Source organism: Protomyctophum bolini (genome assembly GCF_963924005.1).
Source record: "Protomyctophum bolini genome assembly, chromosome: 21".
Classification (NCBI taxonomy): Eukaryota; Metazoa; Chordata; class Actinopteri; order Myctophiformes; family Myctophidae; genus Protomyctophum; species Protomyctophum bolini.
In genome coordinates, this window is record NC_137882.1 from 27215368 (window position 1) to 27243102 (window position 27735).

Sequence of the window (27735 nt, forward strand, 5' to 3'; positions counted from 1 at the left end):
TTGCCCATTAACACAATAAATCAAGTATTAAAACGAAAATATACAACACAAATTATGTTTCTGCATATTTTTTTTGTATTCAGCCACAAGATGGTGGTGTTGGCAGTAAATGAGTCAACACTTTAAACTGATTGCAGTAAGGTGAAACTTCTGTTCACAGAAGCAGTATTTATTTCAATGAAAATGTTGCTGGTCTATCAACTCACAACTGTTTAATTTGATCCAGTAAAAATAAAACATGTGCCGCGCTACGAGCTTGTAGATCTGCTTTTTTGAATATATATGATTTCACAGTGAACTTTTTTAACTCATACCTTTGCTTTTGGGAGGTCCCCGGAACAAAATATTTTCATATGGTGGTCCGCTGCCAAATAGGCTACAGATAATTCTGGGGGTCCTTGATATATGGTTTTCAGACAACCAAACAGAAAACTGTTAGATTTAGAAGGCTTTTTTTTTAATCGACCTCAGGTCTAAACGGGTTAAAGTTTTGGTATTTACCGGTATTTACCTGAAACCCTTTTCACATTGTTAACATCGTGACAAGGGTTTTCTCCAGTGCGGACATGCTGGAGTCCCTTCAGCTGACGTGACTTTACAGTGGAAATGTTTTTTCTCCAGTGTGTGGATATGCTGGTGAGCCTTCAACTGTTATCACACCGTTTACAGTGGAAAAGGTTTTCCTCCAGTGTGGGAACGCTGGTGATACTTTAGAGAAGTTAACTGACAGAAACTCTTGTCACAAAGTTTACACTGGAAAGGTTTTTCTCCAGTGTGGATACGCTGGTGTGTCTTCAGCTCCCTTTTCTGAATGAAACGTTTGTCACAATATGTGCAGTGGAAAGGTCTTTCGCCAGTGTGGGAACGCTGGTGGTAATTCAGGTAATTTAATCTACTAAAACTCTTGTCACATTGTTTACACTGGAAAGGTTTTTCTCCTGTGTGGGTAACCAGATGTGACCGCAGTAGCCCTATCGCACGGAAACTCTTGCCACAATGTTCACACTGGAAAGGTTTTTCTCCAGTGTGGATACTCTGGTGTCTGTTCAGAGTATTTGCCCGGGTGAATCTCTTGTTGCAATGTTTACATTGGTAAGGTCTTTGTAAAGTGTGGATATGTTGGTGTCTCTTCAGGTCAGTCGGATAAAGGAAAGTCTTGTCACAAATTTCACATGGGAAAGGTTTTTCTCCTGCAGGTGAGTCACACAGGTGTGTCTTCAGGCCAATTGCAGTAAGGAAGACCTTTTCACACCGTGTACAGCTGTGGGTCTCTGAAGACGTCACTCCTGAGAGAAAGAGAGAGACAGACAGAGAGAGAGAGAGATGTGGATAGGCAGGTTAAAAATAGTCAGTACTAGCTGGGCGTGCACTTGTAAAGATTTGGCTTTTGGTGACTAGTTTTTGAATTTTGGCGTGGTGTTAGGTATGGGTATAAGGTTTTCAAAAACCATTGCAAACTAATTTTGCTCGCCCCCTAGTGGTCGGTTTGCAATGAAACCATATGCATTTTAAGCTCCCGGCAGCCATCGTGGACGCTGGACGCCATCTTGAAAACGATGCCTTTAAAGTTATTCGTTTTCCGGAAAAAAAATAGTATGTTATTTAGCACACTCAATGGTAACAGAATCCATTGAAAAATATCTATCAATTATTTGGGGTTCCAACCATATACTGACATATGTAATAGTGGTTTCATTGCAAACCGACCACTAGGGGGCGAGCCAAATTAGTTTGGGATGGTTTTTGAAAACCTTGCCCATACCTAACACCATGCCAAAATTCAAAAAGTAGTTACCAATTGCATAATTGTTATGATTTTTTACATATTAAATCCCAGTTTATAGGCATTTTAGCTGATTTTACCCACCGTGGACGCCATCTTGAATACGATGCCTTTCTGGTTGTTAATCTTTCCTAAACTTTTAGTATGTTATTTAGCACACCCAATAGCAGACGAAATGAAAGCCTGGGTATCGAGGCTAACCCAATAGTAACAGAATTGAAAAATCTATTTGATCAATTATTTTGGTTTACAACCATAGCTATACATATCTAATATTTGAGTCTGTGCAAACAGCCCACTAGGGGACGCAACCAACGTGTTTGCACAGCTTTTTGAAAACCTTATATCCATACCCTTATACCACGCCAAAATTAAAACCAAGAGCCAAATTATGGTGATCTCTTACGAGTTCGCCCCCAGCTATACAGGTATAACTTGAAAAGCTTCCATCATCAAACAAGTTCCTTGTTTGGGAGCACTAAGTCCTTCCTTATTACTTTAGATGTTTTTTTTTTCCTTCATATTTCACTTTTCTTTTCCTAATTTAGTAACTGTGCCAACTCAGTTTTCTCTACAAATGTAGTTCCTGTCCCTAGTTTAACACTGACTGACCTCCACCGTACTCCTCCCAATAATCACGGTCTTCGGTGTCAGATTCACTGGACTCCTCCCAATCATCACTGTCTTCAGTGTCAGTGCCAGATTCAAGTTTAACTTCAACGTGCGAAGAGATGTCTTCATCCTCATCTTCACTTTTCACTACTAGTAATGTCAACATTGACCCATTAGGCTCCTCTGGTCTTTGAAGTAGCTCCTCCTGTTTCTGATTAATATCTGGAGGCTCTGGTTCCTCCTGAAGCAGACTGGGGCTCCTCTCCCGTTTAGGAGAAAACTCCTCTTGGATGTCTAGGAACAGAAAAAAAACATGATAGTCATCCACACTGGATTCAGTTTTCTGTCTTTTCCATGTACAAAATGAGCCATTACCAGTTACGAAGTAGACTTCATAGAGCGTCGCAGTCCCTCCCCCGTTCAGAACAACGAGTGGCCCAGGAAATGAATCCCAATGCATTTTTCCCCATAGGCATTTCTTATTCTTTTTATTTAAAGACCTTTTAAGCGTCGTACGAAGCCAACTCTTGTCGTGACAAATCATGACAACAAACACCATTTTTCGGGCCAAACAAAGAATTAGAAAGTAGAAAAAAACGGCAGGTTACAACACTTTTTTTGTTGTTTTTCTTCTTTGTAATTATTCGAGCATTTGGCTAAATATGTATTTTCTAAAAATATTTTATAGCAATTTATTTTTAAATTATGTACTATAGTCCTCCTAGACCCCAGGAAATTTCATCTGGCCACAAAAGATCACGAGATCTATTGAATGTGTCAAACTGCCATTGAGCCTATGACACACAGTGTGGCTTCCCCCCAGTAGGCTACCTTCACATTCAGTAGATCCTGTGATTTTTTTGTGGCCATATAATAGTAAATAATTTTTTCTAAATCGTCATATTTTGTAAAAAAATACAGATTTTGCCCCATGCTCGAATGCCCCCGCCCCCCTGTCAAAAACAGCTAAAATCCCTAAAACAAAAGAAAGCAGCAAATGAAAAAAAATAACACTCATCTCAAAAATAAAATTGTCCTTTAAGGTGAATTATGCCCCAAGAAAGTCACCATTGTGTCATTCACACCGTGGCCATCGCTACATCCTTACATTATTTTGCAGATCTGCACTTATCTCATAAACAGTGGTGTCATGCTCATAGAATGCAGTACCACGCTGTACTGGTACCCCCAAAAATGTGATGCTCATGCGCAGGTACGGTATTGAAGGTGCACGCACATGCACGCTAGATTCAAGAGAAGATGCACCTAAACGGGTCATCAGACTTTTCAAGATGCATCAAGTACCCAATGGTATCCCCCCCCCCTTTTTTTCACAATGTGTCAAGTAGGCCTACCGTGCCCAAATCAAAAGGCTACTACTTTGCATAACAACAGGTTTAACTGTTCAACTGAGCTCACGTTCTCATACACGGTAAGCAACACAGCAGTATGGCTCCAGTAGCTAGGTTACTGCTGATGTGGTGTTCTGAACGAAACAACAAAATGTCCCTCAAAGAGATTCGTCCAAAGCATTTTTTTCTACTGTAGTTTCGCTATGTCAGCACCGTTGCCTGATTAGTTTAAGTCTACTTTTTTGTTTGTGTGTCTAAAACTCATATACACTATTAACAATTTAGGCTATCTGCTTTTCTGTGCACATGCACACATGTAGGCGCGTGTGCGCCTTGAAGCTGGAAAGAGAGAGACTTACTGAGGTCTGGCTGGTCTTCAGGTTCCTCCTGTTTCATTGAAACGGGTCTTGCTGGGTACGGAGAGTTCATCTGCACCTGCTGTCTGGACTCCTCAGAGTCTGGAATGTAAAACAAATATCCCATATCCCATGATTAATTACAAAGACTTTGAGAAAGACTAAACTTTCTCGATCTCTAGGTCGTCCGCAGACGAGCCCTCCATCATCGCTTCCAGTCATCCCGGTTCTCTCTCCATACATCTGGCCAGCTCGTTGGTGCTTTGACAATAGCAGCCAATAAGGAAGGACTATTTCGGTAATCACTTTTCAATTGGTTCATTACACTGAGAATGTAAAAAAAAATATTTTACTTTCTCTAATATAACAACCTAAAACATGAACCGTGGCTGAAAAAAACAAATGTTGTCCTGTAACAAAAAATATATATTTGGACGTTTATATAGTTAAGAAAAATCACAAATCAACACACAAAATTAACACTTGACGGCTAAACTTTAGGAAAATCACAAACAGTAACTGTTACAGGCTTGAATGCCTCCTGCAATGAGGCCCTGGCACGCAGTTTTCCCCTGTTGCTCTCACTAGCCTCAAGTCAGACTGCCAGACTGCCTTCACCTGCAGCAACCCTGCTCTTAAACAGGTGGGGCAAACCATCCTCTAATTAGTTTGTGTGCCCTTTCATTCTTTCAAAAGTGACCTGAGGTGCCCATCCGATATATATTATATATTCTTTTTTTTTGTCTAATCCATGTAAATAGCCAGAGTTAGTCAGAAGCCTTTTTCATCTGTAGTCCCTGAGCAGGCTCTTAAAACTGGTAACAAAACTGTCCATACAAAAACATATGCCATACAATACAAAAACAAGTAAACGTAGTACAGGGGACTGCGGGCTTCGTGTCTAAGCAGGGTGACCCTCTATCTATCTTATTGCCACATTTCGTAAATGAAATGACTGCACGGGTTGGCCTGGAGCACCGCACAAGCAATTATTCATAATTCAAAATAGTGGGTGATCTAAAGGTCAGAGGTCAAAAGCAGATTGTCAAATGGTTCATGAGTTGCGCCTGTTCAAAATTTTCATTTTCAATTTAGTGCTATAGCGGCACTCTTTGGACAATGGTCTTGGGCTTTGCGTCTTCCCCGTTTGACATAGCCCTCTCTATTGCCATGTTTTGCAAAAACTGACTGCACGGCTAAGCCAGAACTGCAATATTTGACAAAAGAAGAAAACATACAAATACAATCAGGGAATAGAACATAGGCCCCTTGGCTTTGGGCTTGTTAAAACCTTTCCAAAGTGTTTTCTTTTCAGGTTAACAATGATTGATTGATTGAATGTTTTATTGATTGAATGTTTTATTCACAGTATGCAGAATGGGTACATTTCAAACGAAAGCACAAAAGCCAGTTCTTAGTGGACGAACCTAGCCCTGAAACATGACTGTCATTAGACAGTATGACATAGTATGTATGACAGTATGACATATGACAGTCATGTAGCAAGACTGAACTGAAGCCAGTTTTACGCGATAGCTACACTTACACTGAAAACGTGTATATAAACATTCAGATTTCACACACACACACACACACACACACACACACACACGTGTAATAGGCTAGTAGCCTATAATAAAAATTATTAGTATTAATTGGCCATATTTTTGGGCTTGTTTTCCGAGGGGACATTGAGTTGGCTTGCTTTTGTTTATTTCTCGCACGAGAGTTGGCAACACTGACTGAGAGCCAACACTCTAATTTAAATCATTATTGTATATAACAAAAACATACCTTCCGATGACGTATTCTGGTAGAAAACACACTTTAACACATCCAAAGTGGGGAAAGTTGTATTCCAGTCTCGAGTCTCTCACTGTACTTGAAGCTATTTTAGCATTAGCGTTCCCATACAAAACAAACCGTCTTTTAACCTATAATGTGAAAAATCTTCCCGTTTTCTTTACAAACTGTCGTGCAACGAGATAATCTCAGACGCAAATTGCACAAAGGGTTGTACTGCAAACTGTATATCATCATCATCATCATCATCATCATCATCATCACACAGACATTCTCTGTATCACGTTCACGTCCACTCTCTGCTCTGTGTTTGTTCGGCAGCCGCTTGTACACCAGTGTCTAGTATACACAGATAAGGGAGCACGAATAAGACTTCCGGTGACGGAGCTCTTCAGAATAAAAGTATACTCTAAAGTAAGTAAACAAAAACGATTACCGGTAATTTGCACATTAAATCAATAAATTAAGTATTTAAAGGAAAACATACAACACAAATGATGTGTCTTTGTATTTTTATTAACATTTATAACAGTTAATAACATTAACAAATAATCTAAATGGAAATGTTCACTTAGAGTGGATATCACACCGTTTACAGTGGAAAAGGTTTGTCTCCAGTGTGGTAACGTTGATGATACTTTAACGAAGTTAACTGACAGAAACTCTTGTCACAAAGTTTACACTGGAAAGGTTTTTCTCCAGTGTGGATACGCTGGTGTGTCTTCAGCTCCCTTTTCTGAATGAAACTTTTGTCACAATATGTACAGTGGAAAGGTCTTTCTTTAGTGTGGTAACTCTGATGCACCCTCAGATAATTTGCTCTACTAAAACTCTTTTCACATTGTTTACACTGGAAAGGTTTTTCTCCTGTGTGGGTAACCTGGTGTGACTTCAGTAGGTTTAACTCACGGAAACTCTTGCCACATTGTTCACACTGGAAAGGTTTTTCTCCAGTGTGGATACTCAGGTGTGTCTTCAGAGAATGTGCCCGACTGTAACTCTTGTTGCAATGTTCACATTGGAAAGGTTTTTCTCCAGTGTGAATACGCTGGTGTCTCTTAAGGTCATCATAATGGAAACTCTTGTCACAATATTTACAGTAGAAAGGTTTTTCTCCTGTGTGGATACGCTGGTGTATCTTCAGTTGACTTGAGTGAATGAAACGCTTGTCACAATATTTACAGTGGAAAGGATTTTCTCCAGTGTGGATACGCTGGTGTTTCTTCAGATTACCTTCATCGCTGAATCTCTTGTTACACTGTTTACATTGGAAAGGTTTTAATCCACTGTGGATATGCTGGTGTCGCCTCAGGTCCCATGCAGTAATGAAACCCTTCTCACAATGTGTGCAGATGTGGGTCTCTGAAGACCGGGACCTCACTCCTGAGGGAGAGAGAGAGAGAGAGAGAGAGAGAGAGAGAGAGAGAGAGAGAGAGAGGTGAATAGGCAGGATAAAAATAGTGAGTACAGGTACAACTTGAAAAGCTTCCATCAAGTTCCTTGTTTGGGAGCACTTAAGGGCCTTGCAAACGTGAAGCGAGGAACGCAGGCGTTGTTGCCTGGATCAACACAGGTCTCCTCCAGGTCTGTTGAAGTGGTGGCAACAACGCAAGCGTAAAAAAAAGCTAAACAGAATCCAGGTAAGGTGAGTGTTCTTTTTATTTTGTTTTCATATTTCGCTTTTGTTCTCCTAATTTACTAACTGTACCAACTCAGTTTTCCCCACAAATATAGTTCCTGTCCCTGTGTTTAACACTGACTGACCTCCACTGGACTCCTCTCGATAATCACTGTCTTCAGTGTCAGATTCACTGGACTTCTCCCGATAATCACTGTCTTCAGTGTCAGCTTCAAGTTTAACTTCAACGTGCGAAGAGATGTCTTCATCCTCATCTTCACTTTTCACTGCTAGTAATGTCAACATTGACCCAACAGGCTCCTCTGGTCTTTGAAGTAGCTCCTCCCGTTCCTGGTTAATCTCTGGAGGCTCTGGTTCCTCCTGAAGCAGACTGGGGCTCCTCTCCCGTTTAGGAGAAAACTCCTCTTGGATGTCTAGGAGCAGAAAAAAAAAAATATATTTTTCAGAAAATTTAGAAGGCGTTTTAGAATCAGCCTCAGTCCAAAATAGGTTAATTATTGAACAAACATTCTTGAAAGCAATGTTGACATTGTGTGTTAGTTTAAGGCCTCTGCATAGTCCGTTTTGTTCCTTGCGTGGGGGAGTCAAACAGACACAAAAAATGCAAGCTTATTTTATACATATATAGTCGCTCCGTTGCATACATCGGTCTATTATAATCTTTAATGTGCAAGCATCTACCCGCCCACTAGATGGCAGCTGTGACACCCCCTGACACCTGCAGGTGGTCTATTTTACTACATGCAATGCGTCAAATAATATGTTTAGATTGTATTATCTGTACTGATGTGCCACTTTATTCTTTGTTATGAGTTGAGATGTATAGTTATAACTGTATATAATGAGTTTTACACTACATCATCAATCGAAGTAGGCTATATACCACTGCCGATCCACAAGCTCACACCACGACGCTTGCAACTGCAAGCTTGAAACTTGTTTTTTCTAATTGAATTGACCGACCAGTTTTGTGTCTTTTGCTAGTGCTGTAATCAATTAACCATTGCGTTCACACGGGCAGATTGCAGTTTACCATTCATTGTCAAAGGAAGCCGCTAGTGGATGATCATCAGCAACGGAAAACACGGTTTGTTGGTCACGGAGTTCTCGTCTGAAAAGGAGGGCTGGACTGGGTCAAAGGGCTAACATTTGACCCAAAAACATATTAAAGCAATGGGGGCGGCCCATTCTTTGGGCGGCCCATTGCCCACTGGACATAACTTCAGTCCAAGCCTGTGGAAGTGTTGTCCTCTTTCAAGAGGGGTCGTGCGGATGAGGACAAGCCTTCTTGCTCTCTGCTGCCTCCAGGTGGGCAGGGTGTCCTCAACGCAAGGTACGCAACGCAAGCAATATGGTTGCGTAGGCTCGGGATCAGATCTCAAACCGACGGAACGAGACAGATCACGTGACTGATGTGATGCAAGGGAGAAATTTCTCTCACCCTCCTATGTATTCTTGTGTCGATTACGTTCAACTCTGCAAGGCACTTTACATGGCTGTCATGTTGGGTACAGCATAAAATCCAAGCAGGGCAGCCTGTGCTCTGAGCCTTTGATTATACAGCGGTCTGTTCTAGAGCAGAGCAGTCTGTTATCAAGACATAACACACCACACCAATCAGAATCAAGCATTCAACCAAGCCTTGCAATAACTGTGTATAATAGTCTGTCAAGCCGGAAGTCTGAACGCTATGTTAGCCAGCATTCCGAAGCGTGCGTTTCCGACTCGCCCTCATTACTAAGCGTGTCCCTAACCACACGTCGGAAGCTATGTAGTCGGAATGGCGGCGCGTCGGAATACCACTCTGACCCCCATGAGGTTATCCAGCGTCCCCAGTAAAAAACCCACTCACCCAAGTCAAAGTCGTGGAAGTGTTGGGGTAATCGTCTCTGTCTCTTCCGATGTCCTGCTGCTGGGAGCTCTGGAGAAATGGTTATGGCTGGTTCTGGAGAACTCATCTTCACCTGCAGGCTAGACGCCATAGACCGGCCTGGGGTCTCTGGAATGAAGGAACAGAATAAGCACGTTGACATTAAAGTTCACAGATCAGCTATTTCTGCTAAGTACCGGTATACATTTGATAAAAATGGCAGTAATAATAGTAATTTGTCATATCTGCCCTGTGCACCTCTTCATTACGAAGCCTAAAAGCCAAACAGAAATGTAATTTATATTCAAAACATTCCAATTATCAATAGCAAAAACACAATTAAATCGTTAAATCACAATTACAGTTCGTCCAGCTATAGAGCAGAGATTGGATCATAATCTTGAAGTGAAATTATGATCCACTTCTTCTCTATATTCTTACTGATGAAGCTCAAATATTGAACTAGAATGAACCATATAGCCTTGCTAGTATTCGGGGGGGTTTAGGGTACAGTATAGAGCGCCACAGCCCCGCCCACTTTCGTTTCAGAAAGTATTGGTTACACTTTATATTAAGGTCGCCTTTATAATGCATTCTAATGTGCTTATAAGGCATTATAACACTCGTTATAAATGTTTGTAAACATGTATAACAACTTATAACCACGTTTATAACATATTATAAGTGCTGGTCATAATGCATTATTATGCTCAGTGGAACAGCACATTATAACTATTATAACTTAGGTGGTTATAAAGGCACATAGAGAAGTGCTGTAATGTCTGTCATAATGCATTATAACCAGTATTAAATGGAATCAACATCAATAATATGATATAGCAGGACTTTGAGACCTTTAAGTAAAGTGGCAACATTCTTTAATGATTATTAGCAGTTGTATCATTTTATAATAAACTATAGCATGACTTTGTGACCTTTATGTAAAGTAACAAAACTTTGTATAATATGCTATAGCATATTGATGTTTATAAGACATTATTCCATTTAATAAACACATTGGTTATAATGCATTATGACAGACATTACAGCACTTCTCTATGTGCCTTTATAACCACCTAAATTATAATAGTTATAATGTGCTGTTCCACTGAGCTTTTTTTTTTTTTTTTTTTTTGCATTTTTTATGTTTGGAAATAATAAAATTCTCCCCTTACGCAAAAGATCGGCGGCTCGGGATCAGTCCCAAAAAACCTGATCTTCACCATTTGGCATAGCCCTCTTTTAAATTGCAAAGTATCGCAAAAAACTGACTGCACGGTTAAGCCAGAACTACAATATTTGGCAGAAGAATAAAAAAACATAGTCTACCAATACAAATGAGGGACCATAGGGCCTTGTCCCCTCAATTAAGTGTTTTCTATTCTCAGGCTAAACAGTAAACACTGTTCAGGTTCACTACCAAAAGACTGAAATGCTCCCTTTCTTTCAGGTCAACACTCTAATTTAATCATTGTTGTATATTAAAAAATAAAATAAAAAATACCTTCCCGGATGACGTATTCTGGTAGAAAACATCCAAGTGGGGAACTAGTATAGCCTATAGTCTCTCCACTGCACTTGAAGCTATAATAGCATAGGATTAGCATACAAAACAAATGTATTCGTGTGCAAATTCCTCCCGTTTTGACAACTAGCCAGTCTGTTACTCTTTTCGGACTGTCGTGCAACTAGAATCTCAGACACAAGTTGCACAAATGTACACTGCTGTGCAAACCTATATCATCACACACATATATTCTCTATCTCGTTCACTCTCTGCTGCTCGGCAAGCCCTGTTAGCAGTGTTGCCAGATTGTGTGAGACAAATAAGGAACCAGGCTGACTAGGCTATTTTAATCTACAGATCTACAAGCTCACTGCACAATGCGACACCTTCTGAGCTTGTTAGATCTGCTATTTTCAAAATGATCATGGAAAGAAAAGTGACTAAATGCTTTCTTTGAAACATTTTAACAACAGAATAGACAATTGTTGGACAAATATATCTATCTGGGTCCTTGATATGAAGATGTGTGAGAATCACAGGTATAAACGTCATTAGGATTAGGAAACAAGCCCAAATAAGCAACTACACTTTAGAAACAAGACAAAACACAACCAATAGGATTAGGCTACCAATATTTTACAAGGAACTTTACAGAAAATCAAGCCCAAAGTCGCTTATAAGCTGACATGGCAACACTGCCTGCTATCTGATGAACGTACACCCCCTGCTGGCTGCTTCAAGTTACTGCAAATACACACTGCACTTCCTGTAAGAAGAAGAATTGTTTGTTTGTTTGTTTGTTTGTTTGTTTGTTTGATTGAATGATTAATTGATTGATTGATTGATTGATTGATTGTTTGATTGATTGATTGAAGTATTTATTAATAGTATGCAGAATGGGTACATTTCAAACAAAAGCCATTTTCATAAAAACATATAAGGAAGTAAAAAGGGGGATATAATAATAATAATAGTAATAGTAATAGTAATAGTAATAGTAATAGTAATAGTAATAATAATAATAATAATAATAATAATAATAATAACAGTTAGGCTATTACAAAACATATAGTTTTGAATGAGACATTCTGCACAATGCGTACTTTTACTATTGATATAGCCTACTTCAAGTAGTACATGTTGATGCCAATTATACTTAATTCCGGACTTTACTTGTAACAGAGTAACATTGCGGTATTGATACTTTTACTTAAGTAAAACAATGGAGTACTTTTTCCCCCCAGAAATAAATAGTAACTGCATGTGGGCACTGATTTTCTGGCACTGGAAAGGTTTTTCTCCAGTGTGGATACTCAGGTGTGTCTTCAGAGAATGGGCCCGGCTGTAACTCTTGTTGCAATGTTCACATTGGAAAGGTTTTTCTCCAGTGTGAATACGCTGGTGTCTCTTAAGGTCATCATAATGGAAACCCTCTATTGTCACTCTTTTGTGTGAGAGTACCCTCTATTGAAAAAAACCTTAATTTGCACATTAAAACTATACATTAAGCATTTAAACGATGCTATAAGACACACATTATGTAAAAATGTAAACATAAGTAATAAGTAATATTTCTGTGTAAAGATAAGTCATTAAAAAGTTATCTAAATGGATAAATGCTATTCACTGGAGTGCATGGACTTTATAAAGTGGACACTGGACAAAAATCCCTGCTATGTATCGACTAGTGTGACATACGCACATGTCCGGGGAGACCTCCTCTACAACACCACACCCTCCGCTAAGCAGCAGAGGTGTAAAAATAATAATTGCTGGTGGTGTTGTAGAGGAGGTCTCCCCGGACATGCGTATGTCACACTACTAGTGTGACATACGCACATGTCCGGGGAGACCTCCTCTACAACAAAAATCCCTGCTATGTATCGACTAGTGACTAGTCGATACATAGCAGGGATTTTTGTCCAGTGTCCACTTTAGTCCACTTGGAAATGTGAAGTTCTTTTACATCTGACATCGTGCCATTTGTTTTACACCTCTACTGCTTAGCGGAGGGTGTGGTGTTGTAGAGGAGGTCTCCCCGGACATGTGCATATGTCACACTAGTCGATACATAGAAGGGATTTTTGTCCAGCGTCCACTTTATAAAATCCATCCAAGTGAATAGCATTTATCCATTTAGATAACTTCTTACGTTATTTAATTGCTTATTTAATTGCTAATTGCTTATTTTTACACATGTGTGTCTTTACAATAACTGTAATGTAATAATAATACTAATAATGTCATGTAATAATTATTTAATTAACGTCACTTTTATTCTGAAAGCAACTGGATGTCTTAGATTTGCTAGCTCTCAAACAGGAAGTTCTAGATTTGCCAAAAAGACGGAGTCCTGCATGTGCCTCTTCCTCCTCTTCCGGTTGAAGTGTAACGTTTAGCTGACGGATCCAAACGTTTAAAGGGAGCAAATTAGACCCCGGCAACTACCGCCCTATTTCTATTCTTAGCTCCATCTCGAAAGTGATGGAAAAATGTGTCTATAAACAGGTTGAAAAGTATTTTGCCACAACAAACAAAAAATAATGTATGTTTACGCTCTCAAGAGTTAAAGCAGACAAAAAGCAGTTAATAAGGGTCCAATTGGTTACCAACTCTGCTGCATCATTTTTCTGGGGACCACCTGGAACCTCTCCAAAGCCAAACTGTTGGTCCCCGGACCACCGGTTGAAAACCATTGTTCTAGAACAATGGGGGGTAGTCAGGACATCTCCGCATCCAATCGCAATTGCGCAGTGATACCCCATGCCAGTGTTGCCATGTCTGCTTATTATAAGCGATTTTGGGCTTTCCCCCCCTGTAAAGTTGCTTATAAATATTTGTATTATCAAGTTGCAGTTATTTGGGGCTTATTTTATTTTATTTTCTACAGATTAATGTATCTGTCCAACTAAGGACCCTACATAAAAAATATGCCCCACACAAGATTTGTGTTGTTGTTTTAAAGAATATTCCACATTTTGTCACATTTCTGTCCACGATTGCATTGAAAATAGCAGATATACAAGCTCACAACCTGTCACATTGCAGCGTGTTGTAGATCTGCCATTTTCAATTTAGCCCAGTCAGCCTTCTTCTGGGCTTGTTTTCATGGAATTGGTTGCTTATTTCTCTCACACAATCTGGCAACACTGCTCCAAGCCTCTCCCTGGCCAACCAGGGCCGAGCGCTCATCAATAATGTATCGAGTTGTGGTGGATTGGGGTGTGAATTGGTGCTGATGCTGCTCGCTGTGAGCTCTTCTGAATGCAGAGAGAAAAGGATGCCGCAGCCCAAATCTCGGAAAATCGCCGTATTGGGTTATAGATCCGTGGGTAAGTGCCTCATCTGGAGCAAAATTAAGCCTAGCCTACTACTGTAAGTATAGCCTATCCTATACATGATACGCTGTGGTTTAGAAGAATGTGTTTTTGACGATTTGAAGCCGCAGCTATTCATGAACGCTACTTGGGCTACTCATATATGTGTCATCATAAATGTTTAATTTGCGTTATCAGAGTTCATCGTTGGTCACGAACATGACCAATGTCACACACTTTGAGCGCTTAATTCGTTCGTACCTTAACATGTTCTAAAAGTGTGTCTGTAACATTTAAATGGATTATTTAGGGGAAATATATGAATCTCAGTATAGGACTGCACTACAGCTGTTTTCAACCAACCATTTTGCCCCAGTTGTCAAACTGCTCTAACCAATCCACCCGGTGTCCTTATTTTGGGCATAGGCAAAATGTTCTTTTTAATAGCAAAATAACTATTGTAAAATAAAGTACACACAGTCCACAACACATGTTGTGAGCATATAGATTGGCATATCTATAGATTGGCATATAGATTATAATCACTTGATTAACCTTGTCCTTTAGCATCCCCATGGGGGAACATTTAGCCAAAAATAGCCAATCTACATATAAGCTCACAACGTAGGCCTACATGGCAAGCCGACGCAAATTAATTAATATGTATTTGGCCCCAGATTTCCACCTGGAAATATGTCGTGGTATGCACAGACCCCCGGCATAATTATTCACTAAATAACTGAACTACAAGCTCACTACATGTGGCATCGTGCCGAGTTGTGCACTAGTAGAACGGCTATTTTGAAATAGCTAATTTATATAGGGGTTGAAGTGGCTGAAATAGCCGATCGACAAGCTCACAATGCATTGCAATGCATTGTGAGCTTGTAGATCGGCTATTTTCAAAAGGCCGAATGGCTGAAGACGTGCATGCATGTGTTTTGTAATAATAGCCTAATCAAAATCTACAAAGCAGCAACAATGCATGGTTTTCAAAAAGTGGAGTAAAAGTGCAACCAACGTTTGCTTCTGAGATGTGTATAGTACAAGTACTGGAAATTGGAAATACTATAGGCTACAGTAAAGTAAAAGTAACTCAAAATTGTACTTTACTTATACCCCACTGGAACCAGTGTCATGACAGTATAATGACAGTGTAGTCTCATTAGCATGCTAGCCCGATCATGATCTGGTCATGCTGCCGTGCCAGGCTGCAGTCTATAGACGTCCTGATGCTGGACCAGGCCGTGACACGCGCACTCCCTCCCCAGTGAGCATGCATCATGGCAGCCTGCATGCAGCAGACAACGTGGCTACGGAAATGTTTACCACGTGGCTCTGCAAGAGGCTATAGCCATCTGTGTGTCAGATGATATGAGGATTCTGGTTCATTGTTGAGCTCATCTTGACCTGGAGTCTGTGTGTGTGTGTGTGTGTGTGTGTGTGTGTGTGTGTGTGTGTGTGTGTGTGTGTGTGTGTGTGTGTGTGTGTGTGTGTGTGTGTGTGTGTGTGTGTGTGTGTGTGTGTGTGTGTGTGTGTGTGTGTGTTCTCTACAACCAGGGAAGTCTTCACTGACTATCCAGTTTGTGGAAGGACAGTTTGTTGACTCCTACGACCCCACCATAGAGAACAGTAAGTCTGTCCAGTGTGTGTGTGTGTGTGTGTGTGTGTGTGTGTGTGTGTGTGTGTGTGTGTGTGTGTGTGTGTGTGTGTGCGTGAGTGCAACTTTGTGGTGATAGGACCCTGGTTACATCACTGTGGTAAGTCCAGTTGTAAACATAAACAGAACACAAAATAAATGTAATTTGCATTTATACTTATAGTTGTATCACTGTGTTATGCTTATGCTTATGCAAACAAGCTGATCTACAAGCTGAAGCTTGTGCCAACAATGGCCTGAAGTAGAACAATTTCTCCAAATCCAAATCGAATCCCGGCTCCTCCTGTCTACATATCGAAGTGCCCTTGAGCAAGACACTGAACTCCACATTGCCTCCAATGAGTCGGTCGGTGTGAGCTCGCCACTATTGGTGTGTTAATGTGGGAAGTGAGGACGCTGGCGTCGACTGTTTGCCGCTTCACCTCCCAATGTATGAATGAATGAATCATTATAGTGCTTTGAGTAGGCTACTTTGAAAAGTGGTATAAAAATAACACATTCTATCGACTGTAAACTGTGTAAACACAACAGGTCTTGGTGAACGTAATTCGGACTCCCCCAGCTAACACTGTGACGGTCAAATGTCCTCAAAACACAATTTAAAATCCAAAAAGTGTGATGTGTAGAGTTAGGACACATATGAAAGAACTATGTACTGGTAAATTCATTCAAAACCTTTACTGGAGCAGGGAATCCCAGGAATTGTAGTATGACTATGAGAGATATTATGTGGCTTGTGAATATAGACTAGCTGTCCGGACAATTATTGTCCCATGGAAGGTTGTAAAGAGGATGAAATCTTAGAGCACTTAGTGCTGGACTCTTTCAAGGAGGTAGGCTATATGGTGAATGAGTTTTTTTAAGTAATCCTGTGTGGAATATTTCAAGAACACATGCTCAGCATATTGGAATTGTAGAATGCTTATAGACTTATTATTTTTACATGACGTTGATCTTTTCTATTAATCTTGGATTCATGTTCATTTAAAAGAACAATCACGCTAACAAGTTGAACAGACTAACAAGTTGAAGCCGAAAATAGCAGATACAAGCTCACAATTAATTTCTCTCTCTCTCTCGCTCTCTCTCTCCCTCTCTCTCTCAGCGTTTACTAAGACGATAACGGTCAACGGACAAGAGTATCACCTACAGCTGGTCGACACAGCTGGTCAGGTGAGCTCGCAATCAGGTGACCAATCGTAGGGGCTCAGCCAAATTCATGTGAATGGGTGCAGGGCAGGCACACTTCACACATCAAGAGATGGCAAGAAAACTAGTCCAGGCATCTCTTCCTGGTTTTTAAACAGCTGGTGGATGGAAATGGCGCTAGTGCGCAGCATGTATAGCGTCGGCAAAGCGTTTCCGTTTTTTCACAGACGCTACAAGTTGAAGTCATGCTGCCTGTGCACTATAGCGTCATGTCCATCCACCAAGTGTTTAAAAACCCAGAAGAGACGCCTGGACTATAGGCATTGTGACTGTCGAGGTCTTTCCTTGAGGTTATTCCTCACTGTGCATAATATACACGGATGCATCCAAAGTCTATATAATGTCATCCATTCCACATTCAGATGTTTCCCTCACTTCCTTCCTTCCTTATACTTGAGGACACATCGAGAGACGTGAGGAAACGATGCAATTTAAGGAGAGGAAGTATGGTAATACAGTATAACATAAAAAGAGATGGGTCATATCGGCCAATATACCGATTCCGATATATTACATTATTAGATTATATTACATTGTGTATTTTGAACTCATTGCTGAATTCTGAATGTTTTGTTTTGCTGGTGAAAGTAGATGGTAAGCCCCCCTCCCCACTAACAGTTGCCACTCGTAAAGAGACAGAGACAGGCTGACTGGCTGCTCTGCAAGGACAAAGCCATTGACGGTCACATTGTTATTGCGTCGTCGATATTGGTGAAAATAATCTGTATCCTTTTGAGGATCAATACAGATATGGCATTTTCATGGCCGATTTCGATAATGCTATACCAATATCGTGCATCTCAAATAAAAACACATCTTCAGCTTGCTGACGGAGTGCAATATTCACTCTCTGGGGGCTAGCTTGTAGGGGCTAGTCCAATTGTAATTTGCGGACAGCTGCTTTCATTTTTAGGTCAGTTTTGAATGTGGATAGGAAATTGTGAAGTTTGATTGGTTGCTGGTATAGGGAGTTCCACATTGCGAGTGTGGACTGTTTCTTAAGACTGTTTGCCGTGAGTCCGCACCCGTCCTTAAATTCCATAAACTACTGTCTGTCTAGAGCACGCTTTAGCTCGGGACTTATTAGTAACACAAGATCAAACATGTATACGCTGAAGGAAAGAGAAAGGAAAGATGAAAAGTCGAGAGTGGCCATCTGGCATCTAGGGGTGTCAAACTAGCTGTGTGTGTGTGTGTGTGTGTGTGTGTGTGTGTGTGTGTGTGTGTGTGTGTGTGTGTGTGTGTTTTCCAGGATGAGTACTCTATCTTTCCACAGAGTTACACCATAGACGTGGACGGATACATTTTGCTCTACTCTGTCACGTCATACAAAAGGTTTGTTCGCTCACTTACTTAAGTTACTTTGCACATTTAATTAGCATTAATTGATGAATGGTGATGTATAGGTTACAGGTTAGGTTAAGCACATACAATGATTAAAATCATCCCCTGCACCCTTAGTGATGATTAACCACATATATTATACACACTTTTCCGGGGGAAAGCTTACATTGAAAATAGCAGATCGACAACCTCACAAGGCGTTGTAATGTGATGCGTTGTGAGCTTATCGACCTGCTATTGTCAGCAAAAGCTTGTCCATACAATAACAGAAAATATACTAATATAGAGCCCTGAGGGACTCCGGTCAACCATACATGGTTTAAGGCTTTAAAGATGGAGTGCCACTATTTTTTTCCACCCTAAAACATGATCATCAGGTATTATTACAATATAAGGGGGAAGAACTTTTTCCAAAAAGTGTACAGTATTTGTTCAAATCATGCTTTTATGTGGACACGCCCACCAGTTCATTAAGTATGCCTGGTTTGCCTGGTGGGTGGTGATGGGTGGTGATCCATCTGAACTGAAGCCGCACCCACAGCTGTAGTTGTATGATAAAGGTGGAGGGGTTAGGGGAGGGGCTGATAGTGTGGTGTCACTATATTACTGTTTACTTCATTGGCCCGTTTGACTGTCAAGGGTTCAGCTTCCAGGAAGAAACCCTAAATACAAAGTATACCCCATTGCACATAAAACATTTTTTACTATTTTGAAAAACATATTAAAATTGTTCAATTAGCCGACCTACATCAACATGTTGTGAGCTTTTAGATGGCTATTTGAACTATATGTTTTTCCAAATAGAAAGAAAGGCAAAGTAGTTTAGGAATAAGGGGTTTAGCACTGACAGAAATAGTATAACCGCTCCTATCCAGCAGAATTACAAACGCTCCAACTGATATCTCAAGGTTGTTTATTTCCCCAAGACAACGTGAAAAACTGCAACACAAAACATAACAATATCCTTTTAAACACAATGAAACATGAAATATGAATGTCCTTGTTGTCAGTCAATCATGATGTCCGTATTATATATAAACAAACAATGCGATGTACACAAACAATTAAACGATCGACAGAATTACAACACTGTTTACAAACAAAGAAAACACCAACATGTAACATACCGTGTGCGCCTTCTGCAGATTATTTTAGGAGAGCTACTTTATCTTCTCTTATATTCTTTGTTTAAGGACAGCTCCTTGCACCACTGAAACTCAAGCTTGTTCTGACTGAGTTCAGCTCACACAGGTGCAATCAATGCTGCCTCACTCTAATCACAGGGCTCTGCTCCTGCATGCCCTTCTAGGTCATAATGAACAGCAATAAAAGACCAGGCACCACACACAGCATGCAAATGCAATATGTACCCAAATAAACATACATATAATGTTCACATATTATACCTTTTCAGAAAGGTAAGCAATAAAATAGAATATTACAAAATACCCATTGCTGGGACAGCTACAAATAGGGCCCTTGTTTCTAAGCAGTCAGCAAAAAGACATAGATGTTAGTTTGACACTTAAAAAGGTCAAAAGGTTACAGTATGCTCATGTCCAGACAGGTAGAATGAGAGCGTGTCCACTGTCCAGACATGCAGAACAAAGAAACATTCATTGGATTAATTCATAACAATTACTAATTGGAAGGGCCAGGAGATCACCTCCATCCAGATTGGCTAATAGAAGGTTTTATTTGTGAAAAACCAAGTCCTGGACTAAATGAATGGCTTTAACTTGAGTGCCTGCATGATCTTTGTTTTTTCCTCGTGTGTTTTCTGCTGCAGTTTTGAAGTAGTCCGCGTTATCCATGAAAAGCTTCTAGACATGGTGGGAAACGTACAGTATGTATTCGTCACACTCTACTTCACCCCTTAGCACTCCTTTTCGCTGGACCTCACCCCCTAGCACTCACTATATACTCTTCAGACTCAACCTCGCCCCCTAGCACTCACTATATACTCTTCAGACTCTATCTCACCTCCTAGCACTCACTATATACTATTCATACTCCACCTCGCCTCACCCCCTAGCACTCACTATATACTATTCATACTCCACCTCGCCCCCTAGCACTCACTATATACTCTTCAGACTATCTCACCTCCTAGCACTCACTATATACTATTCATACTCCACCTCACCTCACCCCCTAGCACTCACTATATACTATTCATACTCCACCTCACCCCCTAGCACTCACTATATACTATTCATACTCCACCTCACCTCACCCCTAGCACTCACTATATACTATTCATACTCCACCTCACCCCCTAGCACTCACTATATACTCTTCAGACTCCACTTCACCCCCTACATTTTAAATGCTGGACTTTTACTTGTACCAGAGTATTTCTTATTGATACTTTTACTTAAATATAAAAGTAATATATTTGTAATAGATGCTAGTTATTATGTGCAGATATATCTTTGTTACTTGTTCACATTATGTTGGTGACATGGAGACATCTACTGTTTGCTTGACCACAGATGCTAAGTTATTTTAATAAGCATTTTATGTAGCTAAACAACATGCTGATAGATTAATAGATTATTTGATTAACAAAGTATTGATTATAAATTAATCGATTCGATCTGATGAACTACTATTGCTATATGTCTGTCTGTCTGTCTGTCTACAGAGTACCCATTAGTTTAGTAGGAAACAAGAAAGATTTGCACATGGAAAGGTATGCTACCACTTCAATCTCCTCCCTCTCTTTGTCTGTCTGTCTGTCTGTCTGTCTGTCACGGATGCACACACGCACAGGAGCTGCAGTATAGTGGCCATAGCAAAATCTAGGTGTAGCAACTGGACCCTGCCGCAAAGTGCAGCAGTGTGTGTGTGTGTGTGTGTGTGTGTGTGTGTGTGTGTGTGTGTGTGTGTGTGTGCGCGCGTGTATGCGTGCGAGTGTGTGTGTGTGTGTGTGTGTGTGTGTGTGTGTGAGAGAGAGTGAGAGTGATCCAATTAGAGCAGTGAGAGATGCTTTTACAGTAGAAGGATGTATTATTAAAGTGATTCAATTAAGAAGAGAAGATACTGTAGGACAAGGGATTAGAGAAAAGGAAAGGAGAGGAAAGACGGGAGGAGGGGAGGGGGAGAGGAGAGGAGAGCTGGGAGAGGAGAGGAGAGGGGAGGGGAGGGGGAGAGGAGAGCTGGGAGAGGAGAGGGGAGGGGGAGAGGAGAGCTGGGAGAGGAGAGGAGAGGGGAGGGGGAGAGGAGAGCTGGGAGAGGGGAGGGGGAGAGGAGAGGAGAGCTGGGAGAAGAGAGGAGAGGGGAGGGGAGGGGGAGAGGAGAGCTGGGAGAGGAGAGGGGAGGGGGAGAGGAGAGGAGAGGAGAGCTGGGAGAGGAGAGGAGAGGGGGAGAGGAGAGGAGAGCTGGGAGAAGAGAGGAGAGGGGAGGGGGAGAGGAGAGGAGAGCTGGGAGAGGAGAGGGGAGGGGGAGAGGAGAGGAGAGCTGGGAGAAGAGAGGAGAGGGGAGGGGGAGAGGAGAGGAGAGCTGGGAGAAGAGAGGAGAGGGGAGGGGGAGAGGAGAGGAGAGGAGAGCTGGGAGAGGAGAGGGGAGGGGGAGAGGAGAGGAGAGCTGGGAGAAGAGAGGAGAGGGGAGGGGGAGAGGAGAGGAGAGCTGGGAGAGGAGAGGGGAGGGGGAGAGGAGAGGAGAGGAGAGCTGGGAGAGGAGAGGAGAGGGGGAGAGGAGAGGAGAGGAGAGGAGAGCTGGGAGAGGAGAGGAGAGGGGGAGAGGAGAGGAGAGCTGGGAGAAGAGAGGAGAGGGGAGGGGGAGAGGAGAGGAGAGCTGGGAGAGGAGAGGGGAGGGGGAGAGGAGAGGAGAGCTGGGAGAAGAGAGGAGAGGGGAGGGGGAGAGGAGAGGAGAGGAGAGGAGAGCTGGGAGAGGAGAGGAGAGGGGGAGAGGAGAGGAGAGCTGGGAGAAGAGAGGAGAGGGGAGGGGGAGAGGAGAGCTGGGAGAGGAGAGGGGAGGGGGAGAGGAGAGGAGAGCTGGGAGAAGAGAGGAGAGGGGAGGGGGAGAGGAGAGGAGAGCTGGGAGAAGAGAGAAGAGGGGAGGGGGAGAGGAGAGGAGAGGAGAGCTGGGAGAGGAGAGGGGAGGGGGAGAGGAGAGGAGAGCTGGGAGAAGAGAGGAGAGGGGAGGGGGAGAGGAGAGGAGAGCTGGGAGAGGAGAGGGGAGGGGGAGAGGAGAGGAGAGGAGAGGAGAGCTGGGAGAGGAGAGGAGAGGGGGAGAGGAGAGGAGAGGGGGAGAGGAGAGGAGAGCTGGGAGAAGAGAGGAGAGGGGAGGGGGAGAGGAGAGGAGAGCTGGGAGAGGAGAGGGGAGGGGGAGAGGAGAGGAGAGCTGGGAGAAGAGAGGAGAGGGGAGGGGGAGAGGAGAGGAGAGCTGGGAGAAGAGAGGAGAGGGGAGGGGGAGAGGAGAGGAGAGCTGGGAGAGGAGAGGGGACGGGGAGAGGAGAGGAGAGCTGGGAGAAGAGAGGAGAGGGGAGGGTTGAGAGGAGAGCTGGGAGAGGAGAGGGGAGGGGAGGGTTGAGAGGAGAGGAGAGCTGGGAGAGGAGAGGGGAGGGGGAGAGGAGAGGAGAGCTGGGAGAGGAGAGGGGGGAGAGAGGAGAACTAGAGAGATATGGAGAGCTGCAGGGTGATCAATAAAGCAGGGAGATCAAATCACAGCGGGGAGCAGAGGAGAGAACCTCTAAGAAAAACAAGAAGAAAGAAAAACACACAAGGAAAGATGAGAAGGGAAACAGAGCGTGACATTTAAGGAGAGAGAGGTTGGGGGGGAGGGGGGGCTGTAACAGAAGACGAGGAGGATAAGACATACAGTATAGAGAAAAGAGCTCATCTGCTCTATGGTTTATTCTATTCTGTTCATTCCCTTCTTTCCTCTCAAACACTTATGTTCATGCCAGCTACTGTACTATACTTCCTTTTATACTTCACAGGACCAGGGGACCACAATTTTATTTTATTTCGCACATATGTAGTGTATCGCATAGAGTGTCGCAGTCCCCCGCCCCCCTTTCATGACGACATCAGGCCCAGGAAATAATTCCCAGTGCATTTTTCCCATAGACATTTCAAAAAGTATTTATTTAAAGACCTTTTAAGTGGCCTATACGCAGCCAACGCGAGTCGTGACAAATCATGACAACAAACACAATATTTTGGACCAAACAAATAATTACAAAGAAGAAATGTCTAATTATTTGTTCAGCCCAAAACATTGTGTTTATTGTTATGATTTGAGTTGGCTTTGTCCGCGGCGTAAAAGTCAGTGAGGAAAAATGAACGGGGAATTATTTTCCGGGTCTCTCGAGGGGCGTGGCGTTCTATAGGAGGGCATAGCAGTGGCCATGGTTTTCTGGCTCCACTGAACAATCGCCCATTAATTTCTCCCATCGAGATTTACAAAAATATCAAATTATTTTACTCCCATACAATCATGTCCAGGGTCCTGGTGAATCATGACTATAACACCTTTGATTCTGTGAATAAAATCTAAATGAAAACGCAAAACAAAGGTTTTATGGTCATGAGTCACCAGGATCCTGGACGACTTGGTATTAGCCACAAAACCACGCCCACTGCTATGCCCTATACCGATCGCACCATTAACATTTCTGACTAATAAAGTATGCAATCAATCAATCAATCAATCAATCAAGCAAGCAAGCAATCAATCAAACTGATCATGTGACCCAGGGAACGCCACACCGTCCTGACTAAAGAATCAACCTGGGGGCCATTGTCGGGTCGAGTGGGAGGGTATGGGCTATAGAATTGATCTATACAAGCTCACAGTCACAACATTGCAAGCTTGGGTATCTGCTATTTTCGTTTTCTCATTTAGGGAATTTCTTTGATTAGGCCTATCTTAAACCCCTTGTTTTATCGATTTATTTAACTCACTCCTCTCCTCTTCTCTCTTCCAGAGTGATTAGTTTCGAGGAAGGCAAGGCCTTGGCTGAGTCTTGGAACGCTGCCTTCCTTGAGTCATCAGCCAAAGAGAACCAGGTTAACAAACAGACACACGCATGCACGCACACAGCATCAGAAGAAGCACAGTATCCGCAGACTATGCTTAAATACATTACACCTGACCTTAGAGGTTAATGGATTTCATGACACAAAAAAGGTTTTCTATACAATTCCAACAACTTAACCCTTGCTTTATCAGGGATTCTCTTTTCAATTTAGCTGATGGAATATAGATCTAGAAACATCTAGAACATTAATAAACAATAGGCTATATGGCAGCAATAAGCAAAGGAGCGCCAAAACTCCTCCTCCCATGCAGGCCACCGGGGTTGAACTGGTTTCGTTCTTTTTGCCCGCCTAATTTTGAGCCAAATTAATTGGTTTCAATTCACTAAAAGTTTGTTCTGAACTGGAAGCAAGAAAAAATACTTCTTCTTGACCTGAAGTGGGAACCAATATTCAGATTAGAAGATGCAGATGTGACATAAACCATCATAAAATACATAACGGAACCAGTTCTAGAACCAAAGTTATTTTGGTGGAAAAGGGGCCCCAGTGTCATAGCAACACAAGCACATGGTTATGTACCTGGCCTACGGGGTGCCAAGATACACAACAAAAAACAGGGGAGACGCAGTTGACCAAAGAAATAGAATGTATTAACTAAACAAAAATAGTAAATGTAAGGATTAAATCATGATTGAACAGATGAATTGTGGAGATCAGTATTCAGTGGTGTAGTGCGTGTATGCATGAGTGAAATGTTTGTGTGTGCGTGTTGTATGGATTAACAGAAATGTTGAGAAGTGTGCATGGTGGAGTGCAGGAGGCAAATGAAAGGAACAGATCTGAGAAGGACTGGGGAAGCAGGCATTTATAGGGCGTCGACACCCGGGCCCAGGTGCGAGCCACTTAGGCTGATCATCATGATTATAGCTCTGCTCCCCAATCCTATTGGATACAAAGAACAGAGGTTACTATAGGGCAAACAGTAAACACACCATATACCTAAACCAGACAACCTAAGAGTAATATATATATAACACACAATATAGGGAACCGTCACAGCCACCCCTATATCCTTTGGAGCTACTAACATACTCCCTGTCTCCGGCGGTGGCGCATATACGTTGGTCCGACATGCAACAGTCTGACACATACGTGAGTCTGACAAATGCGTGGCTGTTTAACTTAAGACTCACCCGGGGCTCCCGACTCGCGTTGCCGGTTAAAACTCACCCGTGGCTTCCCTGTGAGGTTAGGGTTTGGGGTAGCGTGTCGGACTAATGCCTGTCTGACTGTGTAATACGTCGGAAAAAACACATCATGCACTACCATGTCTCCTGACTCTGTGTACTTTGTGTGTTGCCAGACGGCGGTAGAGGTGTTCAGGAGAATCATCATGGAGGTGGAGAAGATGGAGGCGGGACAACCCCAGGGTCCAACGTCCTGCTCTGTGATGTAGTCATAGTGTCGAGAGGAGGTCAAACAAATGCATGTCCAATGCAGACAGAACTGTGGCTCTGCCTGACTTAGCCTGCTGGACAGGAACCTCTGTTTAGAGGTGCACATTACAATAATATCCTCAGTGTTCATTTAAAGCAGGGGTCTTCAACTTTTTTATTTTTTCAGGCCAATGCCCCCTTAGCCGAGAGAGAGGCGAAGCAGGAACATACAGTTACATACAGGGTGCGTTCGGAAATACGGACCATGAATGTGCAGAGCACAGAGCACACCAAGTGTGGCTTATGTACAAACGTCCAGTTAAAACAGGTCGTTTTTACCAGTTAAAACATGCGCAGAGGTAAATGGTGAACACTTGTATGGTACTAAATTATTGCCTTGTTAACTTAGCTTTCGCCCCCGGGGAGCACCCGAGGCACCGCAGTGACACACGCACACTGGACAACCACAACTTCGGAGTAGGGTCAGTCAGTGCGGTCACTCAGCACGCGCTAGATTTTCGAATGACAATGCACCCTGTGCACTGAATAAACGAACGACAAGTGAGCACACCAGCGCGCTCAGTGTGAATTTCCAAACGCACCCATAGTATAAAATGATGTTGCTTTTTTTAAGTCTTCCATTCAACTTGATAAGAGGTTTTCAAAACAATCTCGACATATTTATCGGGTTGTTTCATCGATGTCTGTAGACTGTTAAGAGTTTTGAGACTATGGGCTCCATCTTGCGCCGTACCCTTATACCTGATCCCTAAACCTAGCTATTTGCCATGTTTTACTATTTTGAAAAACATTTTAAAATAGTTCAACTAGCCGATCTACATCGAGGCATTGTGAGCTTGTAGATCGGCTATTTGAACTATTTTAAAAGGGTTTTTTAAATAGTAAAAAATGGCACATTAGTTTAGGGATAAGGGTTAAGGGGTGGCGCAAGATATAGCCCGTAAACTTGGGAACTACATTCCCTAAACTTCTTTGCATTGTTTTACTATTTAAAAAATTGTTCAATGAAAAATGTTCTTTTTTTCTTCTCCAAAATAGTAAAACAAAAGGCAAAGACGTTTAGGGAAAAGGGGTAAGGAACTGACTAAAAGAAGAAATAAATTAAATAGAAGTATCCGCACACTGTAAAACTTTGTAAAGCTCCCAGTTCAGCCTTTATTATAGATTAACCTTTCGACACTGAGTCTTCATCAGTGTGTGGACTTTTATATTGCCTTGTCCACGGTTTGGTCCTGCGCCTGACATCCAGTAGATGTGCCAGTTCTACTCCTTCTCTACGGACAGAAATAAGGCCCTAGAGAGATTTGACTATGGGCTGCCTCCAAGTGATGCTGCAGCACTAGCATCAGTGTTGTGTACATTATAAACATGTGTTTGTTTACACATTATCTGTGCTAATAATGTCTCTGTCACAGAGAAATGTGTTGGCTGTTGAAGACCCCGGAAAGGATTATACGTTAACACTTTTATCAAAACAAATCATTCAAAGACAGCAATTGCATCCACAGAGATTTTTAAAAGGCTGTGGATTTAAAATGTTGCAATGATTATGAGTGCAAAATAATCATTTTTAATATTTTTGTCGCTCTGGCAATGCTCCAGAATTATAGTTTTGTTTAAATTGTGTATGGTATTTTCCCCCTAAATAATATTCTTCTAAAACAGCCATTATGTGCTCTACCTAATTGCTGGTAACAGGGAAGTAAGGAACCTCACACAACAGAGATGTGTAAAATCAGACACCTAGTGGCTGAATGTTGTCTAGTGCTCCTTTAACTGAGAGTGCACAGAAACCAAATGGACCTGTCTGTCAAGGGTCCATGTGTGCATTCTGTC

General features: G+C 42.1%; 3 protein-coding genes across 3 annotated transcripts in view; 1 reads left to right on the forward strand and 2 right to left on the reverse strand.

Moving 5' to 3' along the window:
- The window catches only part of LOC308336454 (uncharacterized protein), a gene marked incomplete at its 3' end in the record, with an annotated part of 39631 nt that extends 28652 nt beyond the window's left edge, over positions 1-10979 (reverse strand). Inside the window, exons 1-3 of the mRNA XM_080793819.1 lie at positions 10920-10979; positions 9398-9544; positions 7840-7958 (exon numbers count right to left, since the gene is read on the reverse strand). Coding sequence (XP_080649945.1) covers positions 7840-7958; positions 9398-9527 — 249 coding nt within the window. The 5' untranslated portion in view covers positions 9528-9544; positions 10920-10979. The remainder of the gene's footprint in view (positions 1-7839; positions 7959-9397; positions 9545-10919) is intronic.
- On the reverse strand, positions 139-6148 carry LOC308336523 (uncharacterized protein). The gene is made up of 4 exons (XM_080793889.1): positions 5898-6148; positions 4107-4205; positions 2396-2689; positions 139-1286 (listed from the first exon to the last, which is right to left on the reverse strand). The coding sequence occupies exons 2-4, from the start codon at positions 4174-4176 to the stop codon at positions 664-666; spliced, it is 987 nt and encodes a 328-aa protein (XP_080650015.1). The 5' UTR covers positions 4177-4205; positions 5898-6148; the 3' UTR covers positions 139-663.
- A 3223-nt stretch (positions 10980-14202) lies between the features above and the next one.
- Positions 14203-25898, forward strand: LOC308336175 (GTP-binding protein Rheb-like; the record flags this gene model as incomplete). Its single annotated transcript, XM_080793464.1, has 8 exons — positions 14203-14254; positions 15800-15871; positions 17005-17072; positions 18361-18443; positions 20242-20298; positions 21100-21147; positions 24388-24469; positions 25806-25898. The coding sequence occupies 8 exons, from the start codon at positions 14203-14205 to the stop codon at positions 25896-25898; spliced, it is 555 nt and encodes a 184-aa protein (XP_080649590.1).
- Positions 25899-27735: the final 1837 nt, after the last annotated feature.

Excerpts from the sequence above, each read along its gene's own strand:
- LOC308336523 (XM_080793889.1), bottom strand. The coding sequence starts at position 4,176 with ATGAACTCTCCGTACCCAGCAAGACCCGTTTCAATGAAACAGGAGGAA. Across the intron at positions 2,690-4,106 it reads TGAAGACCAGCCAGACCTCA|ACATCCAAGAGGAGTTTTCT; the intron begins GTAAGTCTCTCT and ends TTCTGTTCCTAG. Across the intron at positions 1,287-2,395 it reads TTGGGAGGAGTACGGTGGAG|GAGTGACGTCTTCAGAGACC; the intron begins GTCAGTCAGTGT and ends TCTTTCTCTCAG.